This window comes from Chanodichthys erythropterus, chromosome 5 (assembly GCF_024489055.1).
Source record: "Chanodichthys erythropterus isolate Z2021 chromosome 5, ASM2448905v1, whole genome shotgun sequence".
NCBI classification, from domain to species: Eukaryota; Metazoa; Chordata; class Actinopteri; order Cypriniformes; family Xenocyprididae; genus Chanodichthys; species Chanodichthys erythropterus.
The window spans coordinates 162,981-182,773 of NC_090225.1; the positions used below are offsets into that span (position 1 = coordinate 162,981).

Sequence of the window (19,793 nt, forward strand, 5' to 3'; positions counted from 1 at the left end):
GGCCTTTCTGGAAGAACATAAGATATTAGAGGTTTTTCAATCGGGCTTTGAAACCTTGCACAGCACAGAAACTGCTCTAAGAGTTTTTAACGACATCTTTTTAGCCACTGACTCTGGTGACTGTGTTATCCTTGTGCTTTTAGATCTAGCCGCTGCATTTGACACAGTTGATCATGAAATATTGATTTCACGTTTAAGGCAGTGGGTGGGCATCAGTGGTTTAGGTCATATTTAGCAGATAGAACTTTTTGTGTTAGTTTAGGTGACTCTGTATCCTCCTCTGCTCCTCTCTTGTGTGGGGTCCCACAGGGCTCAGTCCTCGGCCCCCTGCTTTTTTCTTTGTATTTGCTTCCACTTGGTTTCATACTTAGAAAGTATGGTATTTCGTTCCACTGTTATGCTGACGACAGTCAGATTTATGTACCTCTGAGAAAGAAATCTGAAAACCCTGTTGGACAACTACTCAATTGTCTCGACGATATAAAGGCCTGGATGGCTCTGAACTTCTTACATTTTAATGATAGAAAAACAGAAGTGATGGTTTTTGGAGGGACCTCTGGGACCCCGCCTGTAGAGTTGGGCACTTTGGCTCCTTATATTAAATCTAGTGTCACAAATCTAGGAGTTAAAGTGGACCCTGAGCTTAAATGTAACAGTCAGATCACAGCTGTTGTCAAATCAGGCTTCTTTCATTTGAGGCAGCTTGCCAAAATAAAGCCAATCTTGTCAAGACAACACTTTGAAACTGTAGTCCATGCCTTTGTAACTACACCGCTGGACTACTGTAATTCTCTTTATGTGGGGGTTTGTGGGTCCTCCATCACTCGTCTCCAGAGGATACAAAATGCAGCAGCACGTCTTTTAACAGGCACACGTAAACATGAGCACATTTATCCCATATTTTTTTTACCAGGAATAATCCCATTGAGATAATCTCTTCTACCAGGGAGTCCTGGCACATTTCTCCTATTTTAGCTTCTCTGCATTGGTTGCCCATTCAATATAGGATTCATTTTAAAATCCTGCTATTTGCTTTTAAATCACTACATGATCTTGCACCGCCATACCTTGCTGAGCTTCTTCGCCCTTATAAACCTGCTCGCTATCTCAGATCAGATGAACAGCTGTTTCTGACTGTGCCGAAAACGAAGCGTAAGCACGGAGGGGACGTGCCTTTGCTGTGTGTGCCCCTAAATTATGGAATGCTCTGCCTTTGTATATTAGGCAGGCCACCTCTTTACCTGTTTTTAAAACCCTTCTCAAAACCCATCTGTTTTCTTTGGCTTTTTGATACCTAGCAAGTTGTCGATTTTCTTTTTTTTTTTTTTTTTTTATTTATTTGACTTATTTTTGTTATTTAAATGCTTTTATTGTGTGGTTATTACTTATGATGTTGTTTTTTTTTTTTGTACAGCACTTTGGTCAACCTTGGTTGTTGTAAAGTGCTTAATAAATAAAGTTGGTATGGGATGGGGTCAAAATATAAGTTCAATTTCATGGCTAGTAAGAAATATGTCTTTATTTCACACACAGTTAATGTGAAAATATTGGATATTCGAAATATTCATGTACCTTTATAAACACAGCAAAGCATCAGTGTATATTTTGTTTATTTATATTATTTGTTTTAAGAATAAATATGTAACCACATTTAGTGATATGAAAGTTCAACCATAAACAAGTAAAAACTGCGTTACATTTGCACCCCATAATGTCTCGCATCATGATATGTCTGAAACACATTTTCTGGATTTTATCTTTCCACCTCTGCATATAAATAATAGTTCTTCCACTGATCGCTGCACAAATGTATATCTGCTACAAACAGAACGGCGATGATCATTAACAACGGACACATTTCAACCAGTTACAAATTATAGCGTTTTGAAATGTTTTCCAGGTTGCCATTATTAAACTTCTTTATTTCTGAGAGTGCTGATTTCACAACACTTCACCAAACTGTGTTCGGCCAGATGTCTCTGTGTCGTGTCTGCCAGTCATAACATCAGCGTTTGCAGAGAGATTCAACTGTTCTTCCTCTTATAAACCACATGCGAACATACACAAGACTTTTCACCATAAATAAGGTAAGACACTTATAAAAGTTCAATTCAATTCACATTTATTTGTATAGCGCTTTCCACAATACATATCGCTTCAAAGCAGCTTTACAGAGAATTCATGTCAACATTACAATTTAGAGAATATTGTTAATATGTAATTCATTTTTCCAGGAGCTCATTGCTTCTACCTTCAAGTGAAATGAATTGCCTAAATTATTACATTATTTCCTAACTGCAATCTCTAAATTGTAATTCTGCTTATAGGATCAGTGGACTGCGGTGTAACATCATCTCATTCCTCTTAATCTGGCAATAAAAACAGAAAAAAAACTAAGGGAACGTACACAGAGCATAAATAGTACATATGTCTACACATCATGTCTCTCTCCTTTTATCACGCACCTGCAAACACCTCAACTTCACACAGAGTGAGATATTCATTGCGCCCAGGTATAAAAATGTTGACAAATCGCCCCTTAATAGGGTTAAACTCAAATGTTTGTGTGTCTCCAGGTGGGATGAACTCAACACTCACAGCCCTGTGAAGAAACACGGAAATAGAGAGGGGCGTATTAAAACTGTATGAAGCATGTTAAATCTACTTCTGTCAAAGGCAGTTGTGTATTAAACGGATTTATTCAAAGTAATTTCATCTTATCTACTAATTTTCTAACCATTTGTGTAAGTATCAAGAGAGAGACGATACTTACAGCTGATTATTGTTGCCATTATTTTCCAGGCTGTTGCCGATACGGATCTGAGCACCATTTAGTCTCTGTGGACAACAATCTCCACGATTAGTGATGCTAACCCTGCTTATCTTGTGGACTTCCAATAAGTCAACTCTCCACCAGGGGTCCATGTCCCCATTAGTCGCACTGCATGACCCAGTATTGAAAATGGAATTCATGTTGCCATCCACAGCATTCTTAGCAACTGCTTTCTGGTATGTGGAAGACTGAACAGCTCTGGCTCCAAGAGCAAGATTCCCTGTTTAACATAAAATAATAACTTTTTTGTATTTTAATGTGCTATGGTATAATCTCAATATAATGGGCAAAATAACGCTAAGCTATGAAATCCAAATGATTATTATACAGCTCTCTGGAATACTTGATTCTGATTGGTCAATTGTGACATTCTGAGATGTTTCCAGATAATGACCGTCATCAATAGTAACGCTGTATTACAGACCGCTCATCCAGGTTTCTGAAGCCGGTCTTTCTCTGATGTTTCTTGGACTCGCTCTCTCGCGATTCATACAAACACAACTGGTGCGTCTCTGTTATAGTTATTGATTGTATTGAAGTGTTACTGTAGTGTTTGCCTGAATGATTGTTTTCATACACTGTAATGGATTCTAAGATAATAAACATGTAAGAATTTAAAACTGTTTAATATCACATCAATATGTCCATGTAATTATTTATTTGGTGAACATGACTGTACATTATCCCTTAAATGTTTGTCTTGCTAGGAATATTTTTTCTTCATCAAAGCTTTGCTTTTATCATAAGTGAGCTAATAAAATATTTGAACTCAAATCAAATCAATATTTTGTGTCCAGAATTATTTATATATTTAAACATTTATTTATTAGTAGCCATGTAATAATCACCCTGTTGGGGTTTATTTCGCAAGAAGAACTGTCTTGATGTACATTATCCCTTATTGGTTATCAAATGTTCAGAAAGAATATTACATATGTGTGAAAAACATTCAAAGTAATGAAAAACACTTACTTTGATGTAGAACACAAGTGTAGGCTGGTAATGGTGTATAGTTTTCTGTTAATAAAATAATAACAGTTACACACACACATTAAGAAGTACACAAGTAAATTCTATCACATATTCTTCTTCTCTTACCTGCAAACACCTCAACTTCACACAGAGTGAGATATTCACTGTGCTCAGGTATAAAAATGTTGACATATTGCCCTTTAATAGGGTTAAACTCAAATGTTTGTGTGTGTCCAAGTGGCATGGACTGAACACTCGCAACCCTGTGAAGAAACACAGCAACAGGGAATTACAGAAGAGCGATTCAAAACGGCATGAATCATAATAAAGGCAAGGAATAAATCCTAGCCTTTGACAAAGTAATTTTATCATATTTGTGTAAGTATCAAGAGAGAGACGATACTTACAGCTGATTATTGTTGCCATTATTTTCCAGGCTGTTGCCGATACGGATCTGAGCACCTTTTATTCTCTCTTCATCATCATCTCCACGATTAGTGATGCTAACCCTGCTTATTCTGTAGACATCCAATAAGTCAACTCTCCACCAGGGGTCCTTCTCCCCATTAGTTGCACTGCATGACCCACGATTGAAATCTGAATTCTTGTTGCCATCCACAGCATTTCCAGCGACTGCATTCTGGTATGTGGAAGACTGGACAGCTCTGGCTCCGAAAGCAAGATTCCCTGTTTAACATAAAATAATAAACAATTTTTTTTTTTTTACTATGATGTGCATAAACAAATTTTATCAGAGTCTACAGAAATAAATAAATAAATCACAAGCTTTCAATTATAACATTTCAGCCTATAATTTGAATCACTTAATCTGATTGATATGTAATGATACACAATGGCTACAGATTTTCAAATCTTCTCATTTTTATGTGTATTATTCTAAACGTACCTTTGGAGTCAGCGACGCACAGCCCAATAAGTGTTAGAAACACAATCACACGATGTAAGTTATGCAGACAATGTTGTTGGACAGCTTAGTCAATAATAAAAAATAAGTACCCGTGGGTGGGGGACATGTGGGCGCCACACATGTGGGTGGGCCTCTGACGTGGCCTGCCAAGGCTCCTGACCCGCCGTGGCCTGCCAAGGCTCCTGACCCGCCGTGGCTCTCCAGGGCGCCCACCCCCCCTCCCGGTTATTCTATTTACGGCGCGAGGACGCGCCTACCGGGAGGGGGAGGTACTGTCACAGATCCCTTGTCTCCCGGACTCCATATCCCATGATCCTCCTGTTCTCCACACCTGCACTCACTTCCCTCGTCATCTCCCCATCATCACGGATCACCTGCACCTGGACTCTATTATCTGCACTCCCTTTATAATGCACTCACTCCCTGCACTCCTTGTCCGTTCTCTGTTGTGTTTAGTGTATGTTTGGTGTTCTTGCCCTGTGTTAATTAAAGTAGTCTTTATACTTTGTGGAAATCCGTATCTGCCTCGTCTCTCTACACCAGCATCCTTAACACACATAGGCTAATTTTTTTTTTTTTTCATTCTGACAGACGCGGCTCATGAAACATGTAGCTCAAGAAACGGGAAAGGAGGTGCAGAGAAGCTGCGAGAGAGAAAAAAACGCTGCCAAATGTGTCAAATAGAGGGTATGCACGTGACGTCACCATCGACCGTTACGACTGCGGTCACGGCCACTGAGTGGCAAAAGACTGAAGGGGCTCGTACACCGGACGCTATGCTCAGCGCCTCGCCACGTCTTTAAAATTCGAACGCATTGTTATGAGTGTACGAACACCGGCGGCGACATTTGGCGCCTGTCTGCGGCGCCCAGCTACGACTCAGAAAAAAATATAAAACAATGCGTTCGAATTTGAAAGACGTGTCGTGTCGCTGCGCTGAGCTTCGCGTCCAGTGTGTGAGGCCCTTGAGCAGCAGCATTGGTTTTCAGCGTGAATCTCGCGTAAAACACACAAAACACATCCAAAATGGGAAAGAGCTTTGTAATTTTCTATACAAATAGCTTTGATACAAAACCTGAGGTATATATTTAAAAACTGCAGAAAGCAACAGGGGAAAAAAAGTAAATGGATCACTGCAATTCTCAGAAACAGCTCGACTGATTTTGAGGTAAAATCATACCGTATATATTGTATTGTTATATTAGTTTGGCAACTCATCAATTAATTATTTTCCATCTTATATTCTGCATAATTGGGTGTTTTTCAATAAACAACACTGACAAAAACTATACTTAAAACTATATATGTTTTAGGGCTGGACAATATGATGATATAACATTGATACAAGTGGACATTGATTACGCGGATTTAAACCTAATTGTAGTTATATAAAATATTCACAGGCAGATTTGCTTTATGTATTTCCCCGCCGTCGAAATCAGGCACATATAAATGTCAGGAAACACGACTCCTGGCTGCATGTCAATATCCATGGATTAGGTTTATTTGACAAGTTGTAAGGAACACATTCAATTACAACCTTTAGTGTAATTCGTTAGTTTTACTCGCGTTTTCGCAGTTTGTCCTATTAAATCCAGTCACACAGCAGGTTCTTTTGCCACTCAGTCCAGCTGAGGGAGCGCGCTTTCGGCGGGAAAGTGACGTCACCGTCAACCATTAGGACTGTGGTCACGCACGCTGAGTGGCAAAAGACTGAGCAGCAGCACTGGTTTTCAGCCTGAATGTCGCGAAAAACACACAAAACAGGAAAGAGCTATGCGGCTGACTGTACAAATAGATTTGACACAAAACCTGAGATATATATTTAAAAACTAGAGAAAGCAACAGAAAAAGAAGCAAATGGATCACTGCAATTCACAGAAACAGCTGGACTCCAGCAGAGAAACATGGATTTGCAGTTATCATTTTGTGTCGAATTGTTGGATTTTGAGGTAAAATCATACCTTATATATTGTATTGTTATATATTATGTTGATGACTCATCAATTAAATATTTTCCATCTTATATTATGCATAATTGGGTGTTTTTAAATAAACAACACTGTCAAAAACTATACTATAAAACTATAGGCTATATGTTTTAGGGCTGGACAATATTACGATATAACATTGATATAAGTGATTAAGCAGATTTAAACCTACCGATATTGTAGTTATATAAAATATTCACAGGCAGATTTGCTTTATGTATTTCCCCGCCGTCGAAATCAGGCACATATAAATGTCAGGAAACACGACTCCTGGCTGCATGTCAATATCCATGGATTAGGTTTATTTGACAAGTTGTAAGGAACACATTCAATTACAACCTTTAGTGTAATTCGTTAGTTTTACTCGCGTTTTCGCAGTTTGTCCTATTAAATCCAGTCACACAGCAGGTTCTTTTGCCACTCAGTCCAGCTGAGGGAGCGCGCTTTCGGCGGGAAAGTGACGTCACCGTCAACCATTAGGACTGTGGTCACGCACGCTGAGTGGCAAAAGACTGAGCAGCAGCACTGGTTTTCAGCCTGAATGTCGCGAAAAACACACAAAACAGGAAAGAGCTATGCGGCTGACTGTACAAATAGATTTGACACAAAACCTGAGATATATATTTAAAAACTAGAGAAAGCAACAGAAAAAGAAGCAAATGGATCACTGCAATTCACAGAAACAGCTGGACTCCAGCAGAGAAACATGGATTTGCAGTTATCATTTTGTGTCGAATTGTTGGATTTTGAGGTAAAATCATACCTTATATATTGTATTGTTATATATTATGTTGATGACTCATCAATTAAATATTTTCCATCTTATATTATGCATAATTGGGTGTTTTTAAATAAACAACACTGTCAAAAACTATACTATAAAACTATAGGCTATATGTTTTAGGGCTGGACAATATTACGATATAACATTGATATAAGTGATTAAGCAGATTTAAACCTACCGATATTGTAGTTATATAAAATATTCACAGGCAGATTTGCTTTATGTATTTCCCCGCCGTCGAAATCAGGCACATATAAATGTCAGGAAACACGACTCCTGGCTGCATGTCAATATCCATGGATTAGGTTTATTTGACAAGTTGTAAGGAACACATTCAATTACAACCTTTAGTGTAATTCGTTAGTTTTACTCGCGTTTTCGCAGTTTGTCCTATTAAATCCAGTCACACAGCAGGTTCTTTTGCCACTCAGTCCAGCTGAGGGAGCGCGCTTTCGGCGGGAAAGTGACGTCACCGTCAACCATTAGGACTGTGGTCACGCACGCTGAGTGGCAAAAGACTGAGCAGCAGCACTGGTTTTCAGCCTGAATGTCGCGAAAAACACACAAAACAGGAAAGAGCTATGCGGCTGACTGTACAAATAGATTTGACACAAAACCTGAGATATATATTTAAAAACTAGAGAAAGCAACAGAAAAAGAAGCAAATGGATCACTGCAATTCACAGAAACAGCTGGACTCCAGCAGAGAAACATGGATTTGCAGTTATCATTTTGTGTCGAATTGTTGGATTTTGAGGCAAAATCATACCTTATATATTGTATTGTTATATATTATGTTGATGACTCATCAATTAAATATTTTCCATCTTATATTATGCATAATTGGGTGTTTTTAAATAAACAACACTGTCAAAAACTATACTATAAAACTATAGGCTATATGTTTTAGGGCTGGACAATATTACGATATAACATTGATATAAGTGATTAAGCAGATTTAAACCTACCGATATTGTAGTTATATAAAATATTCACAGGCAGATTTGCTTTATGTATTTCCCCGGCGTCAAATCAGGCACATATAAATGTCAGGAAACACGACTCCTGGCTGCATGTCAGTATCCATGGATTAGGTTTATTTGACAAGTTGTAAGAAACACTTTCGAGTCCAACCTTTAGGGTAATTCGTTAGTTTTACTCGCGTTTTCGCCGTTTCTCCTATTAATCCAGTCACACAGCAGCTTCTTCTGCCACTCAGTCCAGCTGAGGGAGCGCGTTTTCGGCGGGAAAGTGACGTCGATGCATACCCTCTGTTTTCGGCAGTAGCAGCAGGGGCGTAAATAGCGAGGGGTGGGGGTGGGGGGTTCTATCTGAGTGCTGTCCCCCCAAAAAAATATAATTTAAAACCACGCTAAGTATTGTAAATAAATATCAACTTAGAAGAACTGTGTAAGTAGTAAAGCAATACAAATGCAAACGGGCGTTTTAAGTTTAGAAACATTTTGAGTCACCCCTCCCTTGCCTCACGGTGGTTTGGTCCACCGAGCACGTCACACTCGCGTGTGTGTAGATTCTGTATCCGGCGGCGCCGGCGGGAGAGAATAGTTCTACAGACAGATGAAGAGTTCCAGTAAGTCGGCTGTCAAGGCTATTTTATTCAAAAACATCGGATGAAGTGATTATTTTCTCCTTAATGCTGACGGTGCTGAGTAATTAGTCATAACAGCAAAAAAAAGATAACTGATGATTTTTTTCCCCGTGAGTCCGCTATTTTAGCGATTATAATGTTACCTAGCTTGTTTACCATAACTTGTTGGATATGTCACCTGCACCAACAACAAGTAACATTGTGGTAAGACTATGTAAACTGTAATAAGGCTAATAGATTTACTGTTGTGTGTTGGGTTATGCTCAGTGTGTATTCCATGCCATGGCCATCCCTAGCTCCAGACCCGCCATGGCCATCCCTGGCCCCTGACCAGCCATGAGGACAGAGGACCTAGTACCGCCCTGGAGACCTCTGCACCTGCCTTCACCTCCCGCACCTGCCTGTAGGTGTCCAGGGTGCCCACCCCCCCTCCCCGCAGTTTCATCTGAGGCATGAGGACATGCCTTCCGGGGAGGGGGAGGTAATGTTACATCCACGTCTGTCCCGAACTCCATTTCCCAGTATCCTCCTGTTCCGCGCACCTGTCTTCCCTCCCATCATCAGTCTTCCCGCCATGCCCTGCACCTGTTGTTCCTCGTCAGCACTCCACTTTAAGTTGGACACTTTCCCTGCACTACTTGTCTGTTCTTGATTGTTTGCTAACAGTGTATGTTGTTCCTGTTTCCTGGTATTGTGAATAAACCCGTTTGTATTGTAGATCTCCTTACTCGCCTCATCCCTTCAGCATACAGATGTAACAGTTACTATTGATGACGGTCATTATCTGGAAACATCTCAGAATGTCACAATTGACCAATCAGAATCAAGTATTCCAGAGAGCTGTATAATAATCATTTGGATTTCATAGCTTAGCGTTATTTTGCCCATTATATTGGGATTATACCATATCACATTAAAACACAAAAAAGTTACTATTATTTTATGTTGAACAGGGAATCTTGCTCTTGGAGCCAGAGCTGTTCAGTCTTCCACATACCAGAAAGCAGTTGCTAAGAATGCTGTGGATGGCAACATGAATTCCATTTTCAATACTGGGTCATGCAGTGCGACTAATGGGGACATGGACCCCTGGTGGAGAGTTGACTTATTGGAAGTCCACAAGATAACCAGGGTTAGCATCACTAATCGTGGAGATTGTTGTCCACAGAGACTAAATGGTGCTCAGATCCGTATCGGCAACAGCCTGGAAAATAATGGCAACAATAATCAGCTGTAAGTATCGTTTCTCTCTTGATACTTAAACAAATGGTTAGAAAATTAGTAGATAAGATGAAATTACTTTGAATAAATCCGTTTAATACACAACTGCTTTTGACAGAAGTAGATTTAACATGCTTCATACAGTTTTAATACGCCCCTCTCTATTTCCGTGTTTCTTCACAGGGCTGTGAGTGTTGAGTCCATCCCACCTGGAGACACACAAACATTTGAGTTTAACCCTATTAAGGGGCGATTTGTCAACATTTTTATACCTGGGCGCAAGGAATATCTCACTCTGTGTGAAGTTGAGGTGTTTGCAGGTAAGAGAAGAAGAATATGTGATAGAATTTACTTGTGTACTTCTTAATGTGTGTATAACTGTTATTATTTTATTAACAGAAAACTACACACCATTACCAGCATACACTTGTGTTCTACATCAAAGTGAGTGTTTTTCATTACTTTGAATGTTGTTCACACATATATCAAAATCAGAATCAGAAAGATATTTATTGCCAGGTATGTTTACACATACTAGGAATTTGTTTTAGTCAAAGAAGCTCCACAGTGCAACAGAGAGACAGCGACAAGACCAGACACAGATAATAAAAAGAATAAAAGAATAATATACAAAATTACAAGACAGACAAAGTGCAAAAAAGCAAAAAACAAAATATTATATAGACAATTTGTATTTACAGTTATAATGTGTGCAAATTAAAATATAAATAAGTGTTTTAAGTAAATAAAGTATAATAGTGTTGTGTGTTCCGTGTTCGTCAAGTATTCATGAGATGAATTGCTTGAGGGAAGAAACTGTTACTGTGTCTGGTCATTCTGGTGCTCAGAGCTCTGTAGCGTCGACCGGATGGCAACAGTTCAAAGAGGGAGTGTGCTGGATGTGAGGGGTCCAGAGTGATCTTCTTTGCCCTTTTTCTCACTCTGGATAAGTACAGTTCTTGGAGAGTGGGGAGGGTTGTACCAATGATTCGCTCAGCAGACCGGACTACCCTCTGTAGTCTACTGAGGTCAGATTTGGTAGCTGAGCTGAACCAGATGGTAATTGAAGTGCAAAGGATGGATTTGATGATGGCAGAATATAACTGTTTCAGCAGCTCCTGTGGCAGGTTGAACTTCCTCAGCTGGTGAAGGAAGTGCAACCTCTGCTGGGCCTTTTTCACAATGGACTCAATGTGGTTGTCCCACTTCAGGTCCTGTGAGATGGTGGTGCCCACGAACCTGAATGACTCCACTGCAGTCACAGTTTTGTTCATGATGGTGAGTGGGGGGAGAGCAGGGGGGTTTCTCCTGAAGTCCACAATCATCTCCACTGTCTTGAGCGTGTTGAGCTGGGTTGTTAAGACTGCACCAGACAGCCAGCTGTTCAACCTCCAGTCTGTAAGCAGACTCGTCACCGTCCTGGATGGAGCCGATCAGTGTGGTGTCATCCACAAACTTCAGGAGCTTGACAAAGGGGTCTTTGGAGGTGCAGTCTTTGGTGTACAGGGAGAAGAGCAGTGGGGAGAGGACACAGCCCTGAGGGGTGCCGGTGCTGATGGTGAGGGTGCTGGATGAGAATTTTCCCAGCCTCACTAGCTGCTGCCTGTCTGTCAGGAAGCTGGTGATCCCCTGACAGACAGAGGTGGACACAGAGAGCTGAGTTAGTTTGGGCTGGAGGAGTGATGGGATATTGGTGTTAAAAGCAGAGCTGAAGTCCACAAACAGGATCCTCACATAAATCCCTGGTCTGTCCAGATGCTGGAGAACATAATGCAGTCCCATATTGACTGCATCATCCACAGACCTGTTTGCTCGGTAAGCAAACTGCAGGGGGTCCAGTGATTGTCCTTCAGATAAGCCAGAACCAGTCTTTCAAATGACTTCATGGCCACAGATGTTAGAGTTGTTGCAACGTGGTGGAGATGTTCGGCCATGCTCCTGGAGTAGATCAGGATGTCGTCAATGTATACCAAAACGAACTTGTGGAGAAACTCCCAGAGCACCTCATGGATAAAATCCTGGAATACGGAGGGGCGTTGACCAGGCCATATGGCATAACCAGATATTCATAGTGGCCAGTGGGTGTGACGAAGGCGGTCTTCTACTCATCCCCCTCGCGTAACCGGATGAGGTTGTACGCGCTGCGGAGGTCCAACTTGGTAAACACAGTGGCACCACGGAGATGTTCCAGGGCCGCTGGGATGAGAGGAAGGGGACATTGGAACTTCAGTGTGATGGAGTTGACTGCTCGATAGTCTATACAAGGCCTCAAGGCTCCGTCCTTTTTAGCCACGACGAAGAAGCTGGAAGCTGTAGGGGAAGTAGAAAGTAGATGGACGTATGTAGCCTTGAGCCAGAGCTTCCTCGATGTACTCCACCATGGCCTTCTCCTCCGGGACGGATAGGGGGTAAATCCTTCCCCTAGGCACTGACTCACCCGGAAGCAGATCCATAGCACAACCCATGGCTGATGTGGAAGCAGCTTGGAAGCTCTCTTGGGGCAGAATACATTGCTCAAGGGGGTGTAACACGAAGGAATATCCACTGACCTTTTCTCGATGGGACTTTCAATGGAAGTGGCACAGACAGGGAGATGATTGGAACTTGGAGATCGTGGAACTGGGAGTGCAGAGAACAGGATGGAAAACAGGTGTCGCCCCACCTCAGGACTTCTCCAGTTCTCTAAGAGAGGATGGGGTTGTGCTGCTTCAACCACGGATGCCCTAATATCACCTCAGCGGTGGATCCCTCCAGAACCAGCGGATGAACCGATGGTCCGACTCACATGTCTTCTGTTCACCGGTTTGCCAGTTATTGAGTGGACCTGCTAGGTTGATGGCGTATTCTGGGTCTTGATGCCGAGCTGACGGCAGAGGGCGCCGGAGATGAAGTTTCCTGCTGACCCAGAGTCGAGGAGAGCGGTAACTGGAATGGAGATATCAGCAGCAGTAAGTTGTACAATAGTGGTGAGTGGTATTGATATTTGGGGATGATGGCACTCACCATGGGACGAGGAGGACGTGTTGGGCAGGTGGAGATTACATGCCCAGGAGAACCACAATAAAGACATAATCTCTGGGTCAGCCATCTCTGCCGTTCAGCGGGTGTCAGACGATTAGATTCAACCTGCGTGGGTTCGCTGGCTGGTTCTAGAGTGCTGACGGACTCTGGTTGGCAGAGGGAGGTGTTGAGTTGTTGCTGACCCTGGTGCTCACCGAGACACGACTGCATACGGCTGGTGAAATGGATGGAGAGTTGGAGGAAACGATGGTATCCTTGTATGGAGCGAGATGCAACCGCACATGAGGATCCAAACCCTGGCGATACATAGTCAGTAGTGCCTGTTCATTCCATCCGCTTCTGGCAGCCAGTGTTCTGAATTGAATGGCATAATCATTAACAGACATTTTCCCTTGCTTCAAATTATAAAGCTTCTCACCGATAGAAGAGTCCCATGAAGGTTTTCCAAAAACTTCTCTGAAGTGATTGACGAAGCCGGAGTATGACTGAAGCGCAGGGTTATTTTGCGACCAATTGGAATCGGCCCATTGAAGCCCCTTGCCAGATAATTGTGGGATTAGAAACGCTACCTTGGTGTATTTGTTGGGGAACAGGTGCGGTTGCATTTCCAGGGTCAGAGAATATTGCAGGAGGAATCCGTTGCATTCCTCCGCCGAACCAGAGTAGGGCGTCGGTTTGGCCATGGGAATGGTGTACAAAGACGGTGAAGAAGAGGTGGCGGTGTCGACGGAAGTGAAGGTGGGTGCTGATGGTGGTGGAGTGGAGAATGTTTTACGCATAGCGTCTACCAACTCCTGGAACTGATCATACTTGTGTTCCACTGTTTTGGTCCAGTCTTCTGTTACAGTAGAACCAGCCAGGAGACAGAAGATAGGTTAACAGGAAGTTTATTGAACACAAGCAGAGTATTTGGAGACAACAGGTGAGTATGCAGATGCAAAGTTTGTGACTGATGAATGGTATAGAGAATGATACTGTCCTTTGTTGTTGCAGAGTGATGATGGAGAATGGTACTTGCTGAATGGAGTCGATAACTGCAGACAACACTTCACACTCAGACTGGATACGAAGGGAGGAACTCGGAGACAAGGGAAACAGGTAAGTAGCGAGGAGAGTCTTGAGGTAAGCATTCAGGTACGTTCTTAGATGCGAATGAGACCGGACAATGTGACTGTGTGTGTGAGTGTCTTAAGTAGTGCTAGTGATGAATGAGCTGATGAGGTGCAGGTGGCGGTGATTAGTACTCCGGGGAAGGTGCGCACTGTGATTGGTGGATGTTGGAGCCTTGCGTGTCTGTGACACAAGTATTCCAGAGAGCTGTATAATAATCATTTGGATTTCATAGCTTAGCGTTATTTTGCCCATTATATTGAGATTATACCATATCACATTAAAACACAAAAAAGTTACTATTATTTTATGTTGAACAGGGAATCTTGCTCTTGGAGCCAGAGCTGTTCAGTCTTCCACATACCAGAAAGCAGTTGCTAAGAATGCTGTGGATGGCAACATGAATTCCATTTTCAATACTGGGTCATGCAGTGCGACTAATGGGGACATGGACCCCTGGTGGAGAGTTGACTTATTGGAAGTCCACAAGATAACCAGGGTTAGCATCACTAATCGTGGAGATTGTTGTCCACAGAGACTAAATGGTGCTCAGATCCGTATCGGCAACAGCCTGGAAAATAATGGCAACAATAATCAGCTGTAAGTATCGTCTCTCTCTTGATACTTACACAAATGGTTAGAAAATTAGTAGATGAGATGAAATCACTTTGAATAAATCCTCTTAATAAACAACTGCCTTTGACAGAAGTAGATTTAACATGCTTCATACCGTCTTAATACGCCCCTCTCTATTTCCGTGTTTCTTCACAGGGCTGTGAGTGTTGAGTTCATCCCACCTGGAGACACACAAACATTTGAGTTTAACCCTATTAAGGGGCGATTTGTCAACATTTTTATACCTGGGCGCAATGAATATCTCACTCTGTGTGAAGTTGAGGTGTTTGCAGGTGCGTGATAAAAGGAGAGAGACATGATGTGTAGACATATGTACTATTTATGCTCTGTGTACGTTCCCTTAATTAGTTTTTTTTCTGTTTTCATTGACAGATTAAGTGGAATGAGATGATGTTACACCACAGTCCACTGATCCTATAAGCAAAATACCAAGAAATACTTTTTTCATTGTCTTCATTTTACCTGTGCACCTTTTAACCTTAAGATAAAAGATAAGTTGCACATTCAGTAAAGGAATGAAATGTTTTTTAAAATGCACCTGATTCTTAACCCCAGTTTGATCCAGGGGGTTGTGTACTGATCATCTTTGTTTAATTTTTGCTTTCTTCACAAATAAATTACTACAGCATTGCATGTTGTATTTGATGTTTCTGGATCAAACTTACAATGAGGAGGAGGTGCAGTGTTACATAGCTACCCATCTAGGGTTGAGGAGCTGGTAACAAAGTAAAGATGAATTACATTTTTCAAAAAAGAGAATGAAAAAAAGAAACATGGAGAGAACGAGGATGTTCAACAACACAACCACCAATTCAAAGTAAAAAAATGCACAAAAGTAACAAGAACCATTACAGAAAAATCAAAAATAATAATAATGAAAACAGAGCGATAGCTTCAGGGAAGATCCGAGCCAAAATAACAAACAAAACAAAAGACTAACCCAGAAATCTCTCTAAATTACCTGGAGAAAGGATCCAAGATGGCAGCACTGTGTTTGTGTCCATCTTGTCTGATCTGTTAATCTGCAGTTGTACATCTTGTACATCTTGTATGTTTAAATGTTGCATGTTTATTGTAAGAAGCCGTTTTTAAAATCAGACTCTATCTTGCACTGAGTCTGGACTAAAGTCAGACCACGTTGGGTGAAGCGTGCTTACTTGTTGCACTATTCCGGGTCGCCATCCGTCATCACGTTTTCGCTTTGGAAAGCGATTGCATTAAACAACGGTGAACGGAAAAGTAACAGTTGTTTCTTGGAGAATTCCCAGATATTGAACTAACTGGAGCTCACAGATCAGCGGCTGTTTGCCCGTGGACGGGGCCTGTGTTTCTCGCACTATTGCCTTGGCTGTCTGCTCTTTGTTGGGGTTGTGGAGCTGTTTGAGCTAGCTTGTTTTGGAGCTTGTCTGCACGATTTTCACTTCAACGCTGGTATCATGAAGATGCTACTTTTTTGTGCGGTAATTTTTATGCTCGGACTATGGGATATACCAAGGAAGACAGAAGATAAAACGATTCACTTGTTGCGTCTCCATATGTATTTGCCAACAAAATGTACGGACAATATTTTCATATTTCGAGCTGCTAGTAATTCTGTGCTAATGGACACAAGGACAAAGAATTCAGTTATCTTTTATTCCTAAGATCTTTTCATCATACTCTCGTAAAGAACAATGTAATTCATCACCAAAAAATCTAAGGCAGCGATATCTGATAATGTTGTTGCTTTTACTGGCCGGTATTAATCCAAATCCTGGTCCAGTTGGAATTGTTTCAACTCCATTGGATTTTTCAAATAGATCAGGCCTTGGCATTGTACACTTAAATGTTCATAGCCTGTTGTCAAAATTAGATCAATTACAAATATGGGCCAAGACGACCAAAGCAGATGTTTTGGTTATTTCTGAGACGTGGCTTAAAAAATCAATCTTAAGCCACGATATTGCATTACAGGGGTTTCGAGTTGACCGTAAAAGTAAAGGGGGTGGGGTTGCAATGTATATTAAATCAAATTATCATGTTACTGTTCTTAAGTCAGTTTCTCTCCCTAAACAGGTTTCTGCTTTCTAAAGATCTTGTATTATTGGGTGATTTGAATTGGAATTGGTTAACATCAAATTCAGAATAGTTTAAAGCATATTGTGATTCTGTGAATTTTACTCAACTTATTGAATCACCTACACAACCAAATCATAAGAACCCAAGTAAGTCCACTTTAATAGATGTTATACTGACAAATAAACCCCATAAATATTTAGAAATTTTTCCTGATGATGTGAGTGATCACTGTACTGTTGCTGTTATAAGGGATTGTAAAATTTCTAAAGTAAAATCTAGGTTTATTACAAAATGGAGCTTTAAACTGTTTGATATACAAGGGTTTCTGCATGAACTGTTTTCATCTGAAAGGGATAAATTGTTTTTAATAAACATGTCCATTGCATGGCAGTATTTTCACACTTTATTCTTGAAGATTGTGAATAGGCATGCACCTGTTTGGACATTCAGAGTAAAAGGTTGTGATAATCCATGGTTCTCAAATGAATTATCTGAACTCGTTCATGAAAGAAATTTGGCTTGGGCCATAGCGAGGAAATCAGATATAGATAAAGATTGGGTAGCATTTAGAAAATTGAGAAATAAATGTACAGCTCTTATACGTAGATCAAATCTGAATATTATCTAAATGAAACCTCACAAAATCTAAATAATCCTATTAAATTTTGGAAAACCATTAAATTACAGTCCGGTTTCAGGAAGAATCATAGTACGTTAACTGGCACAATGAAAGTTCTAAATGACATTACCTGTGCTTTAGATAATGGAAGATCATATGCTGCAATGTTTTGACACTGTCAATCATGATATTCTTTTATCGTGTTTACATAGTATTGGTCTTTCTGAAACTGCATTAGGCTGAATTAGGAATTACTTAAAGAACAGGTGTCAAAGGGTGCAAATTAAGGGGTTTCTTTCTGATAAGCTCGGTATTGAATCTGGTGTGCCACAGGGGTCCATTCTGTTATTTACATTATATATAAACAATCTTGGTGATAATTTATCAGATGCAAGTATTCATTTACAGGTGCTGGTCATATAATTAGAATATCGTGAAAATACTTTCATTTATACTAGATTCCCTATGTGTAAAGTAAAACATTTCAAAAGTTTTTATTTATTTATTTATTTATTTTTTATTTGTTGATTAGAGCATACAGCTAATGAAAGTCCAAAATCCAGTATCTCAAAATATTAGAATATTTACATTTGAGTTTCATTAAATGACCATCCCTACAGTATAAATTCCGCGTATCCCTTGTTCTTTGAAACCACACTAATGGGGAAGACTGCTGACTTGGCAATGGTCCAGGAGACAATCATTGACACCCTCCACAAAGAGAGTAAGTCACAGATGGTCATTACTGAATGTGGTGGCTGTTTACAGAGTGATGTATCAAAGCATATTAAATGCAAAGTTGACTAGTAGGAAGAAATTGGGTAGGCAAAGGTGCACAAGCAACAGGGATGACCACAAGCTTGAGAATACTGTCAAGTAAAGCTGATTCAAACACTTGGGAGAGCTTCACAATGAATCAAATGAAGCCGGAGTCAGTGCATCAAGAGTCACCACACTCAGACATCTTCAGGAAAAGGACTACCAAGCCACCTCTGAAACAGAAACAACGTAAGAAGCATCTTACCTGGGCTAAGGAGAAAAAGAACTGGACAGTGAACAGTGGTCGAAAGTCCTCTTTTCAGATAAAAGTAAATTTTGCATTTCATGTTGAAATCATGGTCCCAGAGTCTGAAGGAAGACTGGAGAGGCACAGAATCCAAGCTGCTTGAAGTCTAATGGGAAGTTTCTGGAGTCAGTAATGATTTGGGGGGCGTGACGTCTGCTGGTGTTGGTCCATTGTGCTTTATCAAATGCAAAGTCAATGCAGCTATCTTCCAGGAGATTTTGGAGCACTTTATGCTTCCATCTGCTGACAAGCTTTATGGAGAAGCTGATTTCCTTTTCCAGCAGGACTTTAGCACCTGCCCATAGTGCAAAAACCACTTCCAAGTGGTTTGCTGACCATGATATTACTGTGCTTTATTGGCCAGCCAAAATGCCTGACCCCTGAATCTATGGGATATTTTCAAGAGAAAGATGAGAAACAGTCGATCCAACAATATACAGATGATATGAAGGCTCAATAGTGCCTCAGCAGTGCCACAGGCTGATCACTTCCATGCCACACTTCACTGATGCTGTAATTTGTGCTAGAGCAAGTCATTTGCTGTAATATGTGCTGCCGACCAAGTATTGAGTGCAAAAACGAATATACTTTAAAGAACTTGAACTTTTCTGTTTTGAAAATCCATTTTTTGATTGATCTTAGAAAATATTGTAATATTTTAAGATACTGAATTTTGGACTTTCATGAGCTGTACGCTCTAATCATCAAAATAAAAAAAGATAAAAAAAAACTTTTGAAATGTTTTACTTTACATGTAGGGAATCTAGAATATATGAAAGTTTCATTTTTAAAAATAATTTACAATAAAAAAATGAACTTTTCACGATATTCTAATTATATGACCAGTACCTGTATATGCCGATGACACTATAATTTACTGTTTTGCATCCTGCATTGATAGCTGTATCTTAAAGTTACAGGAAGCATTTGTAATATTTCAGCATA

At 40.5% G+C, this 19,793-nt stretch overlaps 2 protein-coding genes across 2 annotated transcripts; one reads left to right on the forward strand and one right to left on the reverse strand.

Annotated features, from left to right (window-relative positions):
- Nucleotides 1–2,364: 2,364 nt before the first annotated feature.
- Nucleotides 2,365–9,571, reverse strand: LOC137020409 (uncharacterized). The gene is made up of 6 exons (XM_067385901.1): nt 9,496–9,571; nt 4,213–4,492; nt 3,914–4,068; nt 2,774–3,053; nt 2,466–2,602; nt 2,365–2,369 (listed from the first exon to the last, which is right to left on the reverse strand). Exons 1-6 carry the CDS (start codon nt 9,569–9,571, stop codon nt 2,365–2,367), a joined length of 933 nt encoding a protein of 310 aa, XP_067242002.1.
- Nucleotides 9,572–9,577: 6 nt separating this feature from the next.
- On the forward strand, nt 9,578–15,482 carry LOC137020414 (uncharacterized). The gene is made up of 7 exons (XM_067385921.1): nt 9,578–9,598; nt 9,836–9,959; nt 10,071–10,350; nt 10,522–10,676; nt 14,790–15,069; nt 15,241–15,377; nt 15,478–15,482. Exons 1-7 carry the CDS (start codon nt 9,578–9,580, stop codon nt 15,480–15,482), a joined length of 1,002 nt encoding a protein of 333 aa, XP_067242022.1.
- The last annotated feature ends 4,311 nt before the right edge of the window (nt 15,483–19,793 follow it).

Bases quoted from the DNA above. Each gene is read 5' to 3' on its own strand.
- LOC137020409 (XM_067385901.1), bottom strand. From the start codon at position 9,571: ATGCCTCAGATGAAACTGCGGGGAGGGGGGGTGGGCACCCTGGACACC. The intron at 4,493-9,495 runs GTGCAGAGGTCT...TATGTTAAACAG, and splicing joins GGTGCGGGAGGTGAAGGCAG to GGAATCTTGCTTTCGGAGCC. The intron at 3,054-3,913 runs GTGATAGAATTT...TATGTTAAACAG, and splicing joins AGGTAAGAGAAGAAGAATAT to GGAATCTTGCTCTTGGAGCC.
- LOC137020414 (XM_067385921.1), top strand. From the start codon at position 9,578: ATGCCTTCCGGGGAGGGGGAG. The intron at 10,677-14,789 runs GTGATAGAATTT...TATGTTGAACAG, and splicing joins AGGTAAGAGAAGAAGAATAT to GGAATCTTGCTCTTGGAGCC. The intron at 15,070-15,240 runs GTAAGTATCGTC...GTTTCTTCACAG, and splicing joins AATGGCAACAATAATCAGCT to GGCTGTGAGTGTTGAGTTCA.